Source organism: Molothrus ater, chromosome 1 (assembly GCF_012460135.2).
Source record: "Molothrus ater isolate BHLD 08-10-18 breed brown headed cowbird chromosome 1, BPBGC_Mater_1.1, whole genome shotgun sequence".
NCBI classification, from domain to species: Eukaryota; Metazoa; Chordata; class Aves; order Passeriformes; family Icteridae; genus Molothrus; species Molothrus ater.
Genome location: NC_050478.2, coordinates 127,102,886 through 127,119,768, shown reverse-complemented (window position 1 = coordinate 127,119,768; position 16,883 = coordinate 127,102,886). Strand labels below are relative to the sequence as shown.

The following is a 16,883-nucleotide window of genomic DNA, read 5'->3' as shown; positions in this document are numbered from 1 at the left end:
TTTTTTTTTGGAAGGGAACTGGTAAGAAACTGTTCAAAGTGACCCATTCCTGGGAAGTGCTGCTGGAGAATTCAAGGTGCCAACTGGGCAGGAGGAGGTAAAAGCATCTGTCAGGTGGTTTCTAAGATGCAGTAGGAAACCTTGCAGTTGTATGCAGAGGAAGGACAGAGAAATAAAGTGCAAGTTCAACAGCTAGTCAGTGTACCTACCTACAGGGATGTCATATCAGCTTGGAGATGCAGATTCCTCCTGGATTAGCTGAATGAGCAAACCCTCAGTGATTAGTAATCAAAAAGTTCTGAGAGGCAGATTTGGGATTTGTGCCTCTGTTCAGTAGATTAGAGTTACCAAGGCTGCATAGAAGGTTTTCAACAGCTGGAGTTACTGGGAGTTAATGGGATGAGCAGCGTTATGTCCTAGGAAAATACAGTGAGATAGAGATGGAGAAATGGAGGTTTAATGGCTTATTAGCAATAGTGCAATTGAACTACAGAAACGGGTGCATCAAGGGTGTGTTTGAACAGGGTTGTGTCAAACCAAGGTGTTGCTCAGCTGTGTTCCAAGCAAGCACAGACCTGGTCACCAGCAGCTGAGTAACCCCAGCTTTGGCCCTAGGATGTGTTGTCTTGATTACTTGTCAACAGCTGGTCCTTCAGAGTTATTCCATGTTAGCTTCTCCTCTGAATGAGCCACTTTTGCTAGAAACATGCCTGTCTCTTCTAACATCCCAAGGAGAGAACAACCAAAATTCACAGAAGCTGCCTGTAGCCAGGAGACAGCTCAGGGTAGTAACCAGTTCAGGGTTCCACATGTCCCAAAGGATGCAGATTTTCTTAGTTTTCTTGCATGGTTTTCTCTCCCCTGGAGTTCTTATGGTTTAAGCATAGTTGCAGAAAAGGAAAGTTTTGCCCCTTCTATTTCAGATCTCAGTCAAGTTAGGACTTTGTCCTTGCTGTTAGACAAGCATTTCCCAGCCCCACCAGTGCAGTGCTCTCTTTGCAGCCATCATTATCTGGCTGTCAGCTGGGAGGCTGCAGCAGCAGCATTTTGTATCACACCAGGCAGTATGGAAAGACCTGTGTTGTCCATTGTTGAAAAGTTAGGTGAAGGCTGCTACAAAATACATAGAATAAAAGATAAAAAAGTTTTGCCACAGCATTTCTTATACCTTTTATTTATTTTTCTACAAGCAGGCAGCCTGAAACAAAGAAAGAATGAGGACTTTGATCCCAAGACATTTCATGTTCAGATTTCTTTCTGACAAGGAATAAATAATTTCAGCCCAACTGTGAGGCTGTAATATATATAAAAAAAAACAGCAGAAAACCCAAAACCAAGTGCAACACAAAGCTAGTAATAGAGCAGGGTGTTGGAGAAGGGTCAGGCTTATGTAGAATTCATTCTCTTGACTTCAAAATGCATGAAGAATTCAGACTTACTTTCAAGACATGTGGTCTACTGAAGATACAGTGTTTTTTCAAAGTGATTTTTCAAACTATATCCTAGCCATGGCTGTATCAATATCCAATTAAGGTGGGCTGAAGGAAGATACATTAGAGTAAACTGCTTGTTTTTGTCAAGTCATTGCCATAAAATTGTGTCCTTGCTTGAACCTGTGTCCTGCTCAGCTGACCCTGTTATTGCAGTCTGGATTAATTCAGACCCTGTGTCTTTCCTGCCAGCAAAAGCACTGTCACCATGGTCTCTCATGAATAGTTTACAATATTACATGCACTTGCTTGGCTGTCATGCTCCTGCTTTGTTAATTTTGGTACTTATTTCTTTGTAAGTCTTACTTTTAAATTATTCTCAATTGCAAGAATAGATAATTTTTCGACATTAATTTGCTACAGGCATTTCAACCAAGTCATTTTTTAGTCATAAGTCACTTCAAAAAGGCCATGTGAAAATTTTACTGTGCAGATGACAGGTATTATCCCTTTATTCTTATGTGATGGTAGAAGAATAGACAGTGTATTTGTAATAACAATCTGGTGTTCCCCACAGTGCAGCAAGCTATTTTATTAGCTACCTCCAGACAGCTTTATTAATTGGACTGTCCTTCAGGCAGCCTTGGTGATGAAGAATGTGTTCATAACACAGCTGAAAGTATAAATCATAACAGTATTTTTCAATTTTTAACATTTATTTCCACTCACCTGCTGTCTTCCTCTGGGGCAGAACATAGACTTGCATAATGCAGGACATATGTACCCTTATTGATCTGGAGGCCTCAGAATTATGGGGAGGTGCTGAACACTTTGCAGCCTCTTTGCCCACAGCTGTTTTGCAAAACACAGAAGGAATACCCTGCAATCACAGTGAAATCTGTGGTCTGAGGTAGAGAATTACTTCTTAAAAACTAGTGATTTTCTTCTCAGAAGTCATCCTTTAAATCTTCAAAGGTTTCTAGTGGTAAGGAATTACAAAGACTTTTTATATCACCTGAGAGATGGTATATTCAACAATATAGCAGAATAACATTCTGATAGAACAGCACTTCACTGTTAATAATTCAGTGAAATATTCCAGCCTTCATTTTAGGTAAATATATTTGACCACCTGTAGGCCTTAAAGCTGGAAGTGTTAAAAACAAGGTCTCAGTTTCAGGAACATAATTTCAAGCAAAAGAGCTTTCTTTTCTTCTCACACAATGTTTACTCAGAGGATTCCCTGCCCATTCTTGATTTTATATGTATCAGTGCTCACAGTGCTGTTATATCCCAAGCTGTGTCTCCACTGACCCCATATGTGGGTCCACTGACCAAGGCCCTTCAAGTAAGGATAGTTTTGTCACAGTGATAGTTTTATCCCATATCTCTAGGGCTCTTTGAACAGCAAGAGCAATGTAAGCAGCTGGTTTATGTGGAGCAGTAGCTGTTCATTGTTTCTCATAATGTCACTCTTAAAAGTCATTAAAATAAGCTACTGGTGTTGCTGTCTGAACACAGGGCAGAGTTAAACCAGAAACCGTCAAGGCTGGATGCTGCCTACCTCAGAAGTTTCAATGAGTTCTGGAGCAATTAAGGACAAGCCAAGAAATATAAATCCAATGGTGCAGTGTCTAACTCAGAAAACCCATAAACCAGAATCTACTGGAGGCTGGAAAGATATCCATTGATGGACTTGTTTGAGATATTTGTCTAGATGATGCAGTACAGCCTTTCTTATATGTAGGAGAGATAAATGTCCCTGTCAACCCAAACTGTTTATGTGGAGCAATTGGAGCTGAGAACCACTACTTCAAATGCAAGACACTCTGAACTAGTCCAGAAAAAGGTTCTAGTGAAAATTGAATGAGATAGAGAAGTTAATTTCTGACTGCCAATTTTCTAACTTCTAGTCCTTTCCCTGGACTAAGCAATACTCTGTATGAGTATAGTTATTTTGCCCTCATAGTGTAATTCATAATATTCTACATACACATTGATACATTAACATAACTTCTGGAGGCTGATCACGACCTGTGTATTTTCCAACCTGTTTAGAGCAGTTGTTATTATTATGACAATATTTAATCAGTTAATATCTTAAACTAGCAGATTCCATACTCAGTGGAGTAGTCTATGCTGTTCAATTGCAGCCAGTAGCTGGAGAAAATGTTTGAAAAATAAGGAAGTGCAGAGTTAAGAGGGGGATGCTTACCATTAAATTGCTAGCCTAATAAAATTATCCTCTAGCATTGCAGAACTTTATAATTTTACTTCACTCGCTTCAAAATTTCAGCATTGTTATGATCCCTTCCTCTCAAATCAATATCTCACTGCAATGTCATAAACCTCTTTTATTTCCAGGATCAAATAATGTACTCAGCTATATATATTTGTAGAGATCTAATTTAAGAGAAGTATTGACAAAATCCAATGTGTATGCTGTGAACTCCATTGTAACAGGTCATTTGTCTCTATTCAATAACTTTAGCATCATAATAACCTCTATTTTATGTTGCTAGAGATAGTGGAGATATCAGAACTATGGTGAATCAGTGACAGGGGTGTACTCACCCCACTCCAAAGTGGGGTTTGAGAGTTAGTTAAGTCTTTCCCTCAGAATTTTGATAAAATGTCTAGATCTGAAGAGGAGTTGAGAGTGAAAATGTCATTTGCCTCCACTTTCAAAAGGATTTTAACAATGTCTCAGAATATACTTGTGCACAAATTGTGATGTTATGTCTGGATGTGTGTGCAGCTAGAAGGGTAAAAAAATAGTTTGATAATTGGGGCCAGAGAATAGTGGTTAATAATTCATACAATACCCGCTTGCCAGTAATGAGCTGAACACTAATTTCTTCTGCAGAAAAGATAATTTCTTTTTCTTTGTTGACTGCTATTGCAGTGCAAAAATGATACCTGAGGTTAGTGGGATTCTTGAGAAACAATGTGTTGAAAATATTGCAGAATGGAAAATGCAGTTGTGGAGCTACAACTGAATTCAGAAGATCTTACATAAATTCTTTTCTCTCAAGGCTTTCTGTGACTTTGTGCAAATTATTTAATTTCTTTGTACTTCCCTCATCTGTGGAAACTTAAGCCAAGCAACTTAATGACAGGGTAATGTTGGGCAGCCCGGCTTGGAAATAGATTAGGGACTGATCCTTCAAGCAGCTCTGCAGGCTGATCTGAGGGCAGTTTACTATTTGGAGCTACATGGGAGATGGATGTGCTGTGACTGATTTAGCAGAACCTGAAAGGGGAAATTGATGCAAGGCCTAATTTATCACTGCTGTTCCCTGTTCGGCTGTGACATGCATGAATTATTGTACAACGAACAGTAGAATATCACTGTTATTCTACACGTAATCTAGGTATAGAATGATGATTAGTAATACTTTACTGTTTTAAATTGCCTTTAGATTAAAGAAAAAGTCCCAGTCGGTGGATATTAGTGGGCCAGGATGCAACCCAGTGGCAGCAGAAGCTCAGACACCTCAGCCCAGCAGACCTTTACCTGCCCCTCAGACAGCGGCTCCCGAGGAGGAGCAGGACAGCAGCACCCACAGCCAGAGGCGCAACCCGCGGAGGAGCGACCTGAAGAGATATTACACCATTGGTGAGTTTCCTTCCACAGGAAAAATCAAATATGCTTTCTATGAAAGCAGGGGCTGTCCCTTCATTTGTGGTTTACTTCTTTTGCTTAACAGCAGCTGGCCTCGAAGTTTACAAATGCTCACAGTGAGGCAATAAGTTGTCATATCTTAATGCTGATGTCAAATTGCTCTAAAGAATTGACCTGCTTTATTTACCTGAACTCTTTCTTGCTCCTTTTTTTTTTTTCTCCATAAGAAGAAGTATTGAAGAAGGGTAAAAGCAATTTTGAAAGGGATGCTTTAGGAAAAATGTAATTCTTACACTGGATTGCATTGGAGTTTCAGCAGAGGTTGTTTAGAAGGTTCCTGATTAGGAAGGATTTCCAGTTTGGAGAGGGAAGAAGCATACTGATTATGAAGAATTTTTTATGGGACTTATTGGTATCTTTCCCTGAATATTTTGGTTTTCTGAATTTTCAGCTGGAATGTCAGCATGACTCTTTAAAGCCATCTTAGGCACCCCAGAACATGTTTTGCAGCCGGCTTCCCCACAAATAATTTTGAGATTGTGCTTGACTCCTTTTGGCAAGGTTGGAAGGGACCACAGTGGGTCATCTGGTCTGATCTCCCTGCTAAAGCAGGCTCATCCCAGAGCACAAGGCACAAGATTGTGTCCACATGGCTCTTGAATATCTCCAGTGAGGGAGACTCCTCAACCTCTCTGGGCAACCTGTTCTAGCGCATGGTCACCTGCACAGTAAAGAAGTTCTTTCTCATATTCAGGTGGAACTTCCCATGCATCAACTTCTGCCCATTGCCTCTCATCCTGTTGCTTGGCAATAGTTTGTGAGCTGTTGAATCATTGCAGTATAATGTGATTGTTTGTTCTGCTCCAAGGGAACTATTTACATGTCTTTCACTTGTCAAAAAGATCAAGAAAAATGTGTTTCCTTAGACATCTTTCACTGTGTTATGTCTAATCCCTTGAAACTGGCTGTCGTTGTAAGTTATGTTGCTTTCAAAGAAGGAAACTGCATTAGCAATCTACCCATTTATGTTTATGCAATCTTTATATTGTGAACTCCAATCTATATGTGCTTCAAGTGATCACAGGCTCTGAGCCCTAGTTGTTCAGGATGTAACCTCTGTGCTGAAGTAACAGAATGTTGTTTGTACATTTGAATAGTTTGTTTGGTTATTGTGCAGCACTTTTTCGACAGACTTGTTGACTGGAAAAGGCCTCTGAAGGTTGTATAGTCTGGTGTCCTGTTTAAAGCAGGACCTCAGCCAGCACCAGATAGAACAGACGAGGCTTTGTCTTGCTGAGTTTTGACAGTCTCCAGGGATGGATACTCCACTGCCTCTCTGCCTGTCATGCTGGAACATGAACAGTGTGTCCAGCAGTTGTGGGCAACTTGCCCATAAACAGATGCTGACGTTAGTGAACAACAGTTGCAGACCCTAGGGAAGTATGAGGGGAAAAGACCACAGAAAGTGGCCAAACTTGCATGTTTTTTCCAAATACCATCTTCTGCTATCCTTGTACAGAGTATTGGGAGAGTCCAGAGCCATCTGGACTGACCCAGGATGGGAGAGGTGTTGGTTTTCTGTTCTTATACACACAACCTTGTCTATGGGACTTGTCTAAATCACAAAGATTAAGTTGCTAGAGCCAGTATTACTGCATAGTGCATTATGTCTGACTTTTGCTGACAGGCAAATTAAAGAGACAAGAGCTGCTCTGTATCTTCTCAAATGTTTGATGGCACACATTCCTGATGACTGTGAAAATGAATGGTTTAATCTTGGACAGCACAGTACTGACACCAGATGAACATGTTTACTGCGCTGAGTTGCTCAAATATTGAGTCCCCATCAATATTGACCAAAGTCAGGCTTTGGTACCTGAAAAAATAATTATCTTCTTAGGGCATATGTTAATTTATGACCTATATCACCCTCTTGACTTAAAATAAATTTTATGTCACTTGTCTCAAAAATAACTTCTGATATTTAAAATATAATCAAATAATCTATTACTTTCTGAGGATGAATTTTCTGACACACCTGTAACAGACCCTTAGTCTAAAATAGAAAAACCCCTCAGATTCCTGTGATGTTTTGTGTAAGATTGATTGGCTGTTATATAGCATAAACAAGCACACTAGATCTGTGGCCAACTTAATACAATTACACAGATGTTTACCTTCTTTTGCCCTTGTTTTCATGTTGTTCTACTAAAAGCAACCTGTGTTCAAGATCAAGTAAATGGATTGAGAAAATATGTTAGAAAAGTAATGCTCTCAGCTGACTTTTTTTCTTTTATTTTAAAATTAGTATTCTGTTACTTTAACCTCTGAACAAATTGGCAAATGAGTGTTTATGAGCTTGAGCTAACAAGTGCCAAATGTACTTTGTGTTACTCTCTTGCTCTTTAAGAATTTATTTTAAGTAATTATCATGATGTGTAAGGTATTTTATAGATGTGACAACTGAGTTCAAATACATTAAAAAAGTATCACATATATGTTTAGACTTGTGCATATTGACAGTTTGTGCTTTAAAATGGAACTGTCAGCATCACATTGTCTATTAAACCAAAACTTATTTCGGGGCCTAACTGGATTTGTTAATATCTGTCCATTTTATTAAATAGCCATGCAACATATGATTATTTGTAAGAAATGTGTAAACAGTTTTACTTCATCAATTCATGGGAAGTATTAAAAAAAATCAAAGGTATTTTAAAAATATGTGGTTTTTTTTTTATTTGGCTATGCAGAAAGCACTTCAGAAATCTTTCTGTAAATCAAACTCTGCTTTGCAGATCCAGAGATGTGAGCATTTACCTTGCACACATATGCCTTGCAGAAGAAATTTAGCAGTTTGTGTATGCTTGCAGCTACTGTGAGTAGGCACAGGCAATTGTCTAAGAGGTTGGGTTTCTAAAGGCTCTCTAGCATCAGAATATTTTTAATTTTTTGTTTGTGCCACCTTATGTGCACACAGATTTACCCAGATCTTCTGAAACTGATCGAGTAATGAGGAAGGAATGTCTGGTAATTCCAAGAGATTTTAAAATTTCATCAGTATTGCACCTACTTTAGATAGCTATAAACAGGTTACTTATTTTGCATTTCATCTTTCCCACAGACTACACTTCAGGTGCTTTCCAAACTTAGTGAGTCTAGTTGCACTTTTTAAAAGTGGGGGGAAAAGTAGGTAAGAAAGAGAAGGACTGATAGGAAGAGGCAATGGGGAACAAGTTGTATGCTTGCTTGAAATGAAATAAAAAATGGAGAGTCACTGAGGGGGATAAATAGCTCTTCCATATGGCAGGCTCAGCAGGCAGGAAGGCTCCAGCACCTCCAGTGCTGAACTGGTGTGAAGAAATTGAGTGGAAACCTCTAGATTAATAAGATGAGTGCAGGAAAAACAGTCTGTATGGTGGGTTGGATGAAGTTTTTTGGAGAACTCTAGAAACAGCACCCAAGACCCTTAAAAATAAAAACCTAAAATTAGACTTTTTAGATGCTTCAAGCACTTAAAAATCCAGGCCACTTATTTCTGAAGTGCTTTTTGTTCAGCAACTCCCTCAAAAGAGAAAAAGAAGGTGCCTGGGTCTTCAGCACTCTGAAAAAGGGGCTGGAATATTAAATAAAAATGGAGATATGGGTAACCTGAATTCAAAGCAGTAAGGCTGTATCAGCTTAATGCCCTGTCCAGCTACAAGAGCCATTTGTAGGTGGCCACATCTCAGCTGTGTTATTTGTAGGACCCAGCTGAAGGGTTGTAGGACTATTCTTCACAGCATGATGCCCCAGGATATACTTTTAGCAATTTATTAAGGTGAATGAAGTAGTTAATATTGCCCTATAGAGACATGCATTTGAGGTGTATACTCAGCTGGGCAAGCCTGGTGTATTGTGCTTAGATACCTCTAAAAGGACATAGCCAGTGGACTGCCTACCTAATAACCCTGGTTTTATAGATGTAAAAGGCCTTCTTGTGTTCTCTCTGCCATTAAAATAAAACTGCAGCACTGCTATAGAGTAAATACATGATTTAAAAATAAGAAGGTTGGATAAAAATATTTTTCTGATCAAGCAAAAGAAATTATGAAAAAGGGCAGAAGTTCATACTAGAAAATGTTATAGTGCAGTATTGGTGGGGAGATGAGAAATGCAGGTTTTTTTGGTTTTTTTTTTTTTTCATTGTATCTTCTAATAAAAGCCCTAATGCAAGTGTTGCTGTTCAGGCTCTTGCTAGCACAGCTCATTTCATTTAGAACAACCATCAACTGCCTCAGGAGACATCTTTTGTTGGCACGATCTCTGTCATTGGTGGAAGGTGTTGCTGCTACAACTACACACACTTAGCAGTTTAGACAGAATGCCTAAGTATGTATATATACATAACGTGCAGCATAGGGACACTTGGGAAATACTAATTGCCAAAGTTCCTTTCCCTACAGTGGTCCATTTTTAAAAAAAAGTTAATTTCATGTTCCACTTGTAAAAAAAAAAAAAAAAAAGAGGAAAAAAAGAAAGAAGCTCTTTTCTCCTTCATTCTCTCTTGCAAATGAGGTCAGTAGAATTCTTAACAGAGAAAATATTTTCTGCTAGCTTAACCTTGCCATATTATTACTCTGAATTAACTAATATAAAATCAGTGTGGAAGAGAAATTAAGCTTTTGGGATAAGCAATTCTGAATAAATACATATAAATTGACTAAGTTTCCAAAACAATTGTCTAGTAGCTAATGCCAAAGTGATAACTGGGAAAAGACTGATGTTTATGTGAGTTCCTAATCTTGTTTGCAAGAGACAAAGTTTCAGTGCGTAGTTGCTTCAAATTTAGCTGGGATTAGTTTTTTTTAGGGATTAGTTTAGAATCACAGAATGGTTTGGGTTGAAAAGGACCTAAAGTTCATCTAGCTCCAATCCCTTTGCCATAGTCAGAGACACCTTAGCACTAGGCCAGGTTTATAAAAGCCCCATCCAGCCTGGCCTTGAATACTTCCCGGGATGGGGTGTCCACACCTTCTCTGGGTAATCTGTGCCAATGCCTCACCACCCTCACAGTAAAGAATTCTCTTTAGTATCTAAACTAAGCCTCTTTTAGTTTAAAGCCTTGTCCTATCAATTCATACCCATGCCAGAAATCCCTCTCCATCCTTCTTGTATGCTCCCTTCTTGTAGGTACTGGGAAGTTGCTGTAAGATTTCCCTGGAGCCTTTTCTTGTCCAGGCTGAACAACCCCAACTGTCCCAACTTGTCTCCATAGCTGGGGTGCTCTAGCCCTGTGATCATTTTGGTGTCTCTCCTTTGGACTCGCTCCAGCAGGTCCCAGAGCCGGAAGCAATACTCAAGGAGGGGTCTCAGAGAGTGGAGCAGTGACAGAAACACCTTTCTTGACCTTCTGGCCACACTGCTTGTGATGAAGCCCAGGACACATTTGTTTTTTGGGGCTGCCAGTGCACATTGCTGGGACATGTTGTGCTCCTTGTCAACCAGCACCCCCAAGTCACTTCTAATAATTCAGTACTTCTAAATGTGTTGTTGTGAAAGAAGATGGATATTCCAAAGAATTTAATGAATAGAAATATAAGTTATAACTGGTTACAGGAATTATTACTAATGCACAAAGCTGCATAAAACAGTATTTATAAAGTGAGAGTATATTAGAAATTATTTTATGGGGAAACCTAAAACATAATGTATCTTTCAAGTGATTAATAAATCCATTCTTCCTGTTATGAAAGGAAGAACTAAATGAAAAGTGGTCAGCTACTATATAGTAGATACAATTATAGCTAACCTTTGGGATATATGCTTTCCAGTGAGTCTGTTTAAGCCATGACTGTTTTGGAATGCAATGATTTGGAAACATAAATAAATATCATTTTGTTTAGATATGCAGTAGATTAATTTTCCTGCTGTTTGCATACATTCCAGTTTGCTTCCATAAAAATATTACTTTAAAATATGTCAGGAATATCTGTTTAAATATGAATTTATACACATTTGTTACTAAATTTATGTAGTGTCACAGAATCTGCCAATATAAAATTAATGTGTGGCATTAACATCAGTTCAAGTGGTGATTTCATATCTCAGAGATCTCTCACTCTGCTGGAGCTATTGGAGCTTCTGTGAGAGAGCTAGTCAGACATTACAGTGAATCTGCTATTGGACTCAAAACTGGAAAAGGACAACATTGAGATCCACCTGAAAATACAAGCTTATTTACAATGAAGCTGAGAGTTTTATGGGGTTTACCTCATGGGACTACCCGCTATCGAGTCACTGTTTAAAAACAGAGATGCGGGTTGCCTCTTACATTTTCCTCTAAAATAAGCATAAAATTTGTTTGAAAGACAGACATTGTGACTTCTGGTACTCTTATTTTCAGTGTGCAAACCTTTTCCTGCTCTGCAAGATGTTATTTGGGATACTCTAGAAAGATATTATTCTTTTTAGAAGACATTATCTGATATTTAGTGTATTTACCATAGAGAGGTTTTCCTGCAAAGAATACTTCACTTTCTTTCCAAATAACACTCTTGTCATTTGGCCACTGAAAATATTTGCTTCTACTCTCCTGCATAATTGAATGTGGTTCTTTTTTGTAGTGGCTCCCAAATTGCTTTGGTTATTTGTTGCTGATACTAGCAAAGCACATAACATACGCAGGTGTATTAGCTGTTAGATTAATGGTGGAGTTTGATGCAGTAGGTGCTGTAAATTTCAGCTTCATCTTCTCACTTTTAGAGAAGGACAGGTGGGAGATGGAGCTTCCAACTCTGCCTCAGAGGATCCAGATGCTGCTTGGACACGTTTGCAGAGTTTGACTCTGTCCCATTCATTCCTTTTATAATTTCTTTATTGAACACTCAGGACTTTATGAAAAGCATCATCTGACTGCCTTCTTTCAAATATGTTTTCAGAAACTTTTAGAGGAGGAGGAGGAGGCTATTTTCCCAGCACCTCATTACCTGTTTGTGAGTGATAAGGAAAGGGAAATAATTTGTGGAATGTGTGGATAATATGGAAAGTGTCTCTCATAGCAACAGTAACTATGCAAAATCCTTACTCATTCAACCTTTCTGAAGATTTTTATTAGTGATTCAGATCACACAGCTACTCTGGATGAGCAAGCAAGCGTTTATTCATGTCTTTGTTTTTCTCTTTTTTAGTATTTCAAACTTGGAGCCATTACAAGCCAGTTTTTAATGTTGTATCCTTCTTTTGTCCTTTACAGATACTCTGCATATCCTTTGAATATAAATTAGTTCTGAGCTATAGAGACAGCATCCACCAGAAAAGTGATGCTCATTAATGTCCTTTCATCTCAGTATTTCCCTTTTCTTAGCATCTGGTTTTGGTTTTAATCATATAGAATGCTATCATATCATCTGCTGAGTCATTTTGGGCAAGAAATATTTCAGGATTTTCTAATTTTCTTGCTTTTCCTCAGGATAAAGATGAAATCTTTTATAGTTCTGCAGACAAGCTACCCAGCTTGCAAGATCAGCTAATCATGTGTACTCTTGGGATACTAAAACTGAATCCCTGGGGGAAGAAAAAAAAAAACTGATCTGACCTATAAGCTCTCAGCTCTAAGAGGTTGCATCATCCTCAGTCTCTCTCTCATTGGAGCTTTCTGTAGAAGAGAAAAATGACAGAGAAAAAAGGACCTGATTTCTAACATAGTGTGCCTTGAGCACCAGTCTTTTGAGTACTGGGAAATAGCAAAGTCTTCCTCCTAGCAGTGCATGAACAAAGAAGGAAAATACTGATTCAGTGCTGAAATAGCTGGGTGATTTAGTGATAGCAGAGGCAGATAAGAATGAGGCTTTTGAATCTGGAGACATAGTTCTGGGATAACAAGTATTACTGGTAGTGAAAAAGGGCTAAGTCAGTGATTCTGAGAAAAATCTTGATCCACAGGAGGTGATGGGACCCATTGGAATACATAGTAAGGATGCTGAAGGAACTGCTGAGGTCACTGTGAGGTTCTCATTGTTGAAAGGTTATGGAGATCATGGGAGGCCCATGATGTCTTGGAAAAGAAAAATGCTAGACCCCTTTTCAAAAAGGGCCAGTAGGATTTTCCAGGGCTGTTCCATAGGCTGTTCAGCTTCACTTCTAATGGTCATCATCTTCCAGAGCAGCCCTGTGTCCATGTTGGGGCACTGTGTCCTAGGTGTTTGGACTACTTCATGGCTGGAAAAAACTCTAAAGACAGCAGTCACCAAGGTCGTCAGGGGACTTGTGAGGAACAGCTGAAGGAGCTGGAGAAGGGACACGTTGAGGGGCACCTTAGAGCAGCCTGTTGCTGTCTGCAAGGAGGCTGCCAATGACATATCTGTAGTCTGCTCTTTGCAGTGGTGCAAGGCAGGACAATGGCACACAGCCAGCCTAGAGATTGAAATATAAGAGGTTTAGGCTTAATGTAAAGAAAAATTTTTTTTCCCCAGTGCTAGAGAATGTACAAAGAGGTTGTGCTGCTTTTAAGACCCAACAACTCCATCTTCTATAAGTACAGGGAATGTTAGCACACCAAAGCACCTGTTGTGATTATTCATATTTCATTCATTCTGAAATCAAGTGCAATTTCTTCAGACAGCTTGATAATAGCTAAAAATTACACTAAAATTGATTATAAAATTTGTTATATTTTATAGTTAAAATAAAGTTTAAGGTAGCTGAATTTTTCTGATTCTCCACTCTCAGAAAAAAAAAAAAAGAATGTTTAAAAGGTCTTAAAATATCATGGGAGATCTCTTGGTCCAAGTGGAGTGTGATATTTCTGTTTTAGTGATTGTTTCAGTTCTCTGTACATATATCATGAAAGCTATAATTTTGGGGCATTAATCGAAACTCAGTGGTGTCAAATGTCCTCATATGTTTTTTATTTTTTCCCTTAAACTTTCTTTAAATCCATAAAAAGCCCTTCTGAGATGAGGGGTGAGGGGGTAGACAAAGATATTATGGAAAGGATCAAACCACAAATACTGCTGGTAACCTGTTTGCAAAGTGACTTCCTTAGAAGTCAGGAAGATGGTGAATGAGGCCATTGAGTTTCCTTGCATACTGCATATATGTGAGCATGAAATCTAAGATCAAAATCTGGACTTATTTATTGTAGAATAACTACACTGAAACCAAAGTCAGTCTAGAATAAAGTGATCAAATCCTTCTGTGCAGGGACACTGATCCTCAGGCATGACCCACCTCAGTCTCCACCAGCAGGTGCCTGTGCTGATGGGGTGGGACCATTTCCCTCCTGTTCAAGGAAGTTGTTTTCCTGTCAGAATGATCCAATGCAAAGATGTAATTCAAGCCATTTATACTGTGCCAGAACAGACCTTACCCATTGCCTAATATTTCTGGGTCCTTAACATGAGGGGCTATCCAATACCTTGAAGCCTGCACTAGGCTTCAAACAGATGGTCATTTTATGTCTTCCTTTTAAACAAATTTTTACCCTTTCCTGTATTCATGTTTTCTGATTATTTATCATATTATTTTGCTAGATGTTGCTCGATAAATATTGCTAGATAAAGATTTTGCTAGATAAATAAGAGTCAGATTTGATTTTCAGGAGACAGGTCTTCTGAGTTAGGATCACCCCCAGAACAGCTTGCTGTGAAGGTCCTTTTGTATTTTAATAAACTGGTTTGCTGTTTTGCTTCTTTCCCTCAAAAACATTATGGGAACTGAGTGTTGTCACTAAACCCTGATTTTTATCTTGAACCAAGAAAAACAGTTAGATTTTATCATGGAGTTATTGTACTGTTGAACATCCCACAATTACAGAGCATTAGTATGCACATAGCAGTATGCAAAGACTTTACAAGCATAAAATATTCAACATGTACAAAAATTCTTTTTATAAATTTAGATACTAATTGGCTAGATACGTTCATGAAAACTAAATAGTGGCAGCAGCCTGCTATGTTTCCAATGAATCTCATTAATTAATGTGCTTGAGAGATTCTTTTGTTCTTTTAATTTGTAGAAGATAGAATGACAGACTGTTTCCTCTGCCAGAGGAAATGTGACAAGCATGACCTGTTCTAAGGGTTGTTGACTTGCAGTTTCTCAGGCACTTTTGCCATGCATTTATTAAGGAACCTGTGTGACCACTTGGGTATGGAATTAGGTGCTTTTGTCACCTATCTACACTTTGAATTATGTTTTTCTCTTTACACTTCTATGTAAGACAGTGCTGAGGTTGGCTCTTTGATAGTTTGCCAAGTTTCTGATGTTCTCGCTCTGAATAAATCTCAGAGAAAATAGCTCCTCCCTACAGTCACTTTTAAAAACATAAATGTACGAGGAAATAAAATTATGATTTGAGAAATTTGCCTAAATTCTGTCTACAAACTAGATGACATGTTCTATTTAAAACCAAGAAATTCTCATTTTAATAAAACATGAGACACTGATTGTTCACAGGTCAAGACTTCCTAACATAGCTGCTAATGTTAGCATCAGTTAGGTACTGAAATCTGCTGGGATCTTGGAGAGAAACCATCACCAGTGTGAACCCTGAGAAAATGCTGAATTATACCACTGCTGACTCTCAGCTGTCTAGTGGTTTGGCCCAAACTCAGCTCCAGTAGTAAAAGATAAATCCCTGTGGGATTACAACTACATAATGCACAGTTGAGTTGATTTGGATATTTTTAGTTAGAGTAGAACACCTTTGTCATGTTATCTGACACTGATCTAAATCTGCACTGATTTCTTGTGATTTTTTAATCAATATTAAATGCACACATTTCAAACCTGTCAGATAGAAGAAAATAATATGCCAAATGAAAAACATAAAACTTATTTCTTATTCAATGTTTGCTGGAAAACAAACCAAGCCCAAGCAGTTTAGCCTTCCTTAAACACCACATTTCCCTGGTAGGGTTACTAGTGGGACTGTAATTCATCACAAGTAAAAAATATGAGAGTAAAGATAAATAATCTGAGAAGTAAAGGGCTCACCTTGAACCCTACAGCAGGCTCTTCCAAGAGAGGAGAATTTATTTTTCCCTGACAAGGTGGTTCTGAAGGATTGCCTTTTTGAATGAGAATATAACCAAGTGGAATAGTGTAGGCTTAGGAATACCATCTCGTTGTTACACGTGATTGTAAATGACCTGCCAGAAAACACTTTCTCCAATAAGCCCCATTAATAAAGATGGATTGGGTTCAACTCAGTGTCTCAGTGTTCATTGAATGAGGTTCCTGTATTTGATGGTCTTTTAAAAGACACATCTCTTTCACTGCTTTACCACCATATTTGCCATCAAATTGATTTTCCTATTTCATCTACCAGAGACAGAAAAAGCATAGCTTCATTTGCTTTTGGATAGTGGGCAAACTTCTTCTTCAGAACAATAAATATTTTTCTCTACTTTGCTAAGAACAAGATGCTGCAAGTCCTTTTGATTGATTTAATTTTTATATTTTTCAAGAGGGAGAATGTGCTAAGTGACAGTTAAGGACAACTTGAAAAAAGGATTCTTTATTTTTTACACATGAATAGTGAAGCTGTCTTGCACTGAGAAAGAAACAAACCTCTTTATTACAATTACAGTCTAAATTACTTAGCAAAGAAAGGCTTAAAGAGGCTTTCTTTCACAGAGTTGAAATAAATATGTCTGAGGGATGTTTATTCATCTGAATAAACCCTGAGTTATTAAACTCTGCTTGGGTAAAGAAAGAGATTGCAGGGAAAGGTGTTGGAGTCAAGGAATGGCAGCACAACAGATATGAAGAGTATAGTGTCAGTGAAGCACCAATACAGGAAGAGAGCAGCACAAGGCTGGGTGTGCAAGTAAATGAGAGGGGAG

The 16,883-nt window shown here is 38.4% G+C and overlaps 1 protein-coding gene across 14 annotated transcripts in view; it reads left to right on the top strand.

Moving 5' to 3' along the window:
* Window positions 1-16,883, top strand: part of OXR1 (oxidation resistance 1) — a 355,346-nt gene that overhangs the window by 217,054 nt on the left and 121,409 nt on the right. For all 14 annotated transcript variants that reach the window (XM_036378717.2, XM_036378729.2, XM_036378727.2 and 11 more), the window contains one exon: window positions 4,853-5,049. In XM_036378717.2, the coding sequence (XP_036234610.1) occupies window positions 4,853-5,049 (197 nt within the window). The remainder of the gene's footprint in view (window positions 1-4,852; window positions 5,050-16,883) is intronic.